This window comes from Lolium rigidum, chromosome 1 (assembly GCF_022539505.1).
Source record: "Lolium rigidum isolate FL_2022 chromosome 1, APGP_CSIRO_Lrig_0.1, whole genome shotgun sequence".
In the NCBI taxonomy this organism is placed as follows: domain Eukaryota; kingdom Viridiplantae; phylum Streptophyta; class Magnoliopsida; order Poales; family Poaceae; genus Lolium; species Lolium rigidum.
Window position 1 is genome coordinate 215,943,933 of NC_061508.1, and position 5,107 is coordinate 215,949,039.

At 43.0% G+C, this 5,107-nt stretch overlaps 1 protein-coding gene across 1 annotated transcript; it reads left to right on the forward strand.

The window, feature by feature from the left end:
• The first annotated feature begins 2,643 nt into the window (after positions 1 to 2,643).
• LOC124654868 (BTB/POZ and MATH domain-containing protein 2-like) lies at positions 2,644 to 4,395 on the forward strand. The gene is made up of 2 exons (XM_047193850.1): positions 2,644 to 2,867; positions 3,040 to 4,395. Exons 1-2 carry the CDS (start codon positions 2,644 to 2,646, stop codon positions 4,184 to 4,186), a joined length of 1,371 nt encoding a protein of 456 aa, XP_047049806.1. The 3' UTR covers positions 4,187 to 4,395.
• The last annotated feature ends 712 nt before the right edge of the window (positions 4,396 to 5,107 follow it).

Below are 5,107 nucleotides of genomic sequence, written 5' to 3' on the forward strand. Positions count from 1 at the left end.
ACTTTGTGAGCATGTAACATGTCAATATATGCACATGAGTTTTTTTTTGTATTTGTTTGACATTTTAAAATATTTTTAAAATGCATTTCAAATAAATGGTGCATACGCACGGTGCAGAAACACGCTATCATAATTAAGCTTATACAAAGATGTGTCTGATGCATTTCCTCTCTCTTTTGTTGTGTGTTTAATTTGTACTACATAATTAAACGTATAAACAACTTGTATCAAAAGGTTTTATTGTCAGATATACCAATAATTGGGAGCGTCTTCCTCAAAGACGACTAGATTGCCTGGCCTTGGAGCAAGAGATGCCCATAGAGCATGACTTTCTCACTGGCTCTATCTTCACTCCCGTAACTATATATTACAGCTCCACTACCCATGCCACCGCACTCCTCTTTCCCCTCCAAACCCTAGATCGTAGGCACCCATCTATCCACTTTCGGAATCTACTTGTGGTAATCCTCTCATACAAGTAGTACAAATATACCCAAGTGGTCCTTTGGCGGTCATGATGCTAGATCTTGTCAAGCAGCTCCGGAGTTCTCCACTTACATGTTTGTCCATCGTGTTTTGTTTTGTTTGCGTTTTCATATTTTAATGGGATCCTGATTTTAATCGCACTTGTCGTTATTTTAGATCCTCCTGAACAAAGGCGACAGGCCGAATTCCTGCATGAAGGACGGACGGCTGAATACATGCACGAAGGACAGTGGGCGGGTCATCGGTGAGGTAATTATCGCATGTCAAGTTGAAGTTGCTAGGAATAATCGCCTTTCCAGGAACGGCGGGCCGGTCGTCCTCGAGGCCATCAACGCATTGCTAGTTGAAGATGACAAGAACTAGATTAGTAACTAGTACGACATTAGTCCTAAAATAGGTTCTAGTAGGTAGTTTAGGCAAATCAACAACTTGGCTACCTACTAACAAATTAGAATGTAATCTAATGAGTTTAATGTGTTAATGAAGTGGATTATCTTATATATTAATGACGAGTAAATTACAGTTTGGATTATGTGGTGAAACTAATTTAGCTTTGATTGTGATTAAAAAAATTCTACCGTCGAACATGCAGGAAACATGAAAAAAATAATGCACCGTACCTTTCCTATACACGACACTAAATTTTGTGCCGTCTATCCATGTACCCAGGCGGAGAGGCGTGGTGCCTCGATAGGTGAGCGTATGGCGTACCCAAACTGCCGCACGAAAAAAAGCACCAGCTCTTAGTTTCATGACGCAGTTATCCTTGTCGGTTTATTTTTGTCGTGTTAGAGCAGGTGTGGCCATCACGGGCGGGACTCGGCGTTTAAAATTGCCATGGCCCGCATGTCATGTTGTAGTGATGTATGGTAAATATTTACCATAAAATACTAAATATATGTTAAAGTAGCATTGCGCTGCATGAGAATGGCCATTCGTTTCAATTATTTTAGCGTTCGTCGACCCCAACAAAACAAAAGAAAACACATAAAATAAATTGAGACACTCAGTCATGGAAGCGATGGATGGTTCTTCTCGGTTAGTGCTCTATAGGTTTATGTTTGAATCCGGTTCATCCACCCTCATCCATGCGCTGAAGACATCAAAATACGATTTGTGAGAGATCAGGGTTCTGCTTCGTGACGCTGGGAGTTCATGCATCTTACATTTCTATGAATTTGAGTTTTGTTTTTGTTAGTGTGATTTTGATAAGGTAGCCCATGAATTCGCTCAGTATGGTGTTATGGCGGGTTTGTCGATCTCCAGATCTATCATTCTCTGGTTGCTAGTGATTTTGCTAGCAAATGGTTTAATAAAGTTTATGAAAGTTCAAAAAGAAAGAGACACTCAGCCTTGGGTAATTTTAGTTACTATCTGAAATAGATGTTCGAAAGAGCTATTGAATATAAAATATGAACATTAATAAACAAAATCGGGCACATAAGTAAACTGAAGAAAAAGAAAGAAACATGAATAGTCCAGATCTGTCTATAGTGCAATTAAGTGAGATGCAAAATAAGACAATAGCTTGTGGAGTAGTCTTTACTATTTATGGATGTGGAACATGGAATTTCTTTTGGACACGAGACAAACAATAAAGAAATTAGATAAACGAAGATTGCGAAAAAAGTAAACACAGTGAAACAATCATGAATAATCTATCATGTCGGTAGCACTGTATTGGATCTGTGTGCTCTCTTTTATAACTGTCAAAGAATCAAAAAATGTCGCTCGGACATATTCACAACTTATGGGCGAACCAAGTCGTTTAATCGTTGTGTGGCCGGCCCAAAAAAAGTGCTAACAGAAGGGTTTGCACGAGATATTTATCGTCCATTTTACACATAGGACACAAGCTTTTGGTTTTTCTCAAAAAATTACATGCTCACATAGAATTTGGATGTGTACGTGTTGATGTTTTTTTTTTTGAATTTTCATATTGTAATGTGTTTTTTGTGTTGAGGATTTGGGATCAAAAGTGAATTTTTGCACATCTTGTTGTACTGCAATAAATGAGCCACAGAAAATAGTCCAAAGCCCATATCAGCCCAGGTAGCTTCTAATTGACGAACCCTAACTCCACGAGCCGCCGGTACCTCTCTGCCGGTGAGCGACAGCGACTCTCGTGCTGCGGCTGCGGGCGGCGCATCGGGCAGGATGGTGCAGAAAAAACCAAGGAGCGGCGCGGCGCGTGGTCGCGGCGGTGCGAAAGCAGCGGCGCGGCGTAAGGGCACCGAACGCGGTGCGCTTCGCGGGGGCGCGTCGGCGGCGCTATCAGTCGAGCAGTGTCTTCTTGCGGCCTCTGGGGGCGACGCGGCAAGTGGTCGCGCGGGCGGGCAAGCGGGAACTTCATCCGTTGCGTGGGAGCGGGACGTGACCAGGTTTGGTTTGGCCCCTGAAATCCTCGATCTCAACTCTGCAATTTCAAATCTCTTGCTCCGTAAAATACTACTAGTTGCACTGGACAGTCTTGAAAAGTTGAAATGCACTTTTCTGTGAGTAGAAATAATGCTGCCGCACCTATTCGCTGAATATATCGTGTCTGACTTGCAGATGCATCACGCCGTTCGCCGGCGTATCTGTCATCACCAACGGCGAGCTGTGCCTTTCCACCACGTCAGACATGATCGACGCCGACACTTCCTGTGGCTACCACCTGCTAGTGATCGAAGGCTACTCCCGCACCAAAGAGATACCCAATGGCGAGCGCATCAGATCTCGCCCATTCATGGTGGGAGGCCATCGCTGGTGCATTGATTACATGGCCAACGGTTGCAGCCCACGCACTGCCGACTTCACTTCTGTCTTTCTTGTCCTTCGCGATGACATTGTTACAAAGCCCGTGAAAGCACATTTTGCTCTTAGTTGTATCGACCATGTTGAGAAGCAAGAACCAGCATACATTCGTTCAACTACCAAAGCATACAACTTCTCCAACGATTCTCGTGATTGGGGCTACAGGAAGTTTTTCAAAAGAGATGGCTTTGAACAATCAATTAAACTAAACGGTGATTGTTTCACCATCCGGGCTGACATCATGATTTGCAAGGATCTCAATATCGACGATGCCAATGCCACTAAGGTGCCGCTGCCTGACCTACGGCAAAACTTGAACCAGCTTCTTCAAACTAAGGTGGGCGCTGATGTGACATTCAAGGTCAGTGGGGAGACATTTGCTGCACACCGTTGTGTGCTTGCAGCCCGATCTACAGTCTTCATGGCACAACTCTTTGGCCCCATGAAGGAAGGCACTACGGCAGGTGTCATACAGATCAAAGACATGGAAGCAAAAGTGTTCAGTGCTTTGCTTAGTTTCATCTACACAGATTTATTTCCTGAGATGGAGAAGGACAAAGCACAAGTTGAGGAAGAAGGGCAAGAAGAGGGGGTTGATGCAACATGGCTGCAATGGGTCCAAGACTTGTTTGTCGCAGCAGACAGATATGATCTCCAAGGGCTGAAGTTGTCCTGCGAAGACGTGTTGTGCGAGAACATAGATGTGAGCTCGGTGACTTCCACTCTTACTCTAGCGGAGCAACACCATTGCCATGGGTTGAAGGAGGAGTGCTTACAGTTTCTGCAAGAACAATCTTCCTCAAGTTTGCAAACAATAATGGCGGCCAGTGACTGGGAGCATATAACTATGACCTATCCCTCTCTTTTAAACGAGCTCATCGCCAAGCTTGCCAGGAAAGTCTAATGCGTCTAATATGTAGGCATGTCCTTAAGTAACACTGAATATATGTGACTCCTGAAAACACTCATAATTTGTGTCTGGTGCCTTTGTGTCATGGCATGTTGCGTGCATGCCTATATGTTGAATCGTTTAAGATGTCTTGTGGTCAAGGAAGGGATGATCTGTAAATTCAGTGTAAGTGTCAATATCAAGTTTCCTAGCTAGTCGTTTTATCCTCATGTATTGTTTGGAGCATTGTTTCATATTGTTGCATTGTTCCATCCCTATCAAGTAAGACCTAGTCTTGTGGTTATCAAGAAGAACAATCTAATTGCTTCCTTAAAGGCTGCGTATGAACCTAGAGTCATGTGAAAATATTCAGAAGTCAAACATAGGTCACCAAGATTTTTGCACAGCAGTCTCTGGAAATCTTGATCGAGTACCCATCACGCTTCTCCTTTGTGTTTGCTATTTTGTCTCTGGAAATCTTTTCTCAGTTAGAATGTTTCACAAAGTCAAATGATGTAGATCCCTGTATGAAAAACATGACTTCAATTCTGTTATGTCAGCCACCAAAACTTTTAAGATGATGATGCTTTCAGTGCACAGATTCAAATCTACTGCTCATCTAGCTTATCCCCATAGTGATCTTTCCATGTTCTTCAACTAGGAATGCATCCGCGGATGTACAGATTTGTCATGGCTTTATCAGCACCATGCAATATTTCGATGTCCTTCAAAGATGGTGTATGTTTAGGCTGCTTCCTTGGAGTTGGACATTGGGTAGACAGTATCACTGGAGACAGTTTCTCTAATTCATCATGCAACAATTGAAATTGGCAAGCTCATGTGTGTCCTCACGTACATATTTTGGTGTTTCTGCTTACAAACTGCAAACTGTGATATTTCTTATGGATCGGAACTGTACATTTGTAAATGGTGTGG

Bases quoted from the DNA above. Each gene is read 5' to 3' on its own strand.
- LOC124654868 (XM_047193850.1), top strand. From the start codon at position 2,644: ATGGTGCAGAAAAAACCAAGGAGCGGCGCGGCGCGTGGTCGCGGCGGT. The intron at 2,868-3,039 runs GTTTGGTTTGGC...TCTGACTTGCAG, and splicing joins TGGGAGCGGGACGTGACCAG to ATGCATCACGCCGTTCGCCG.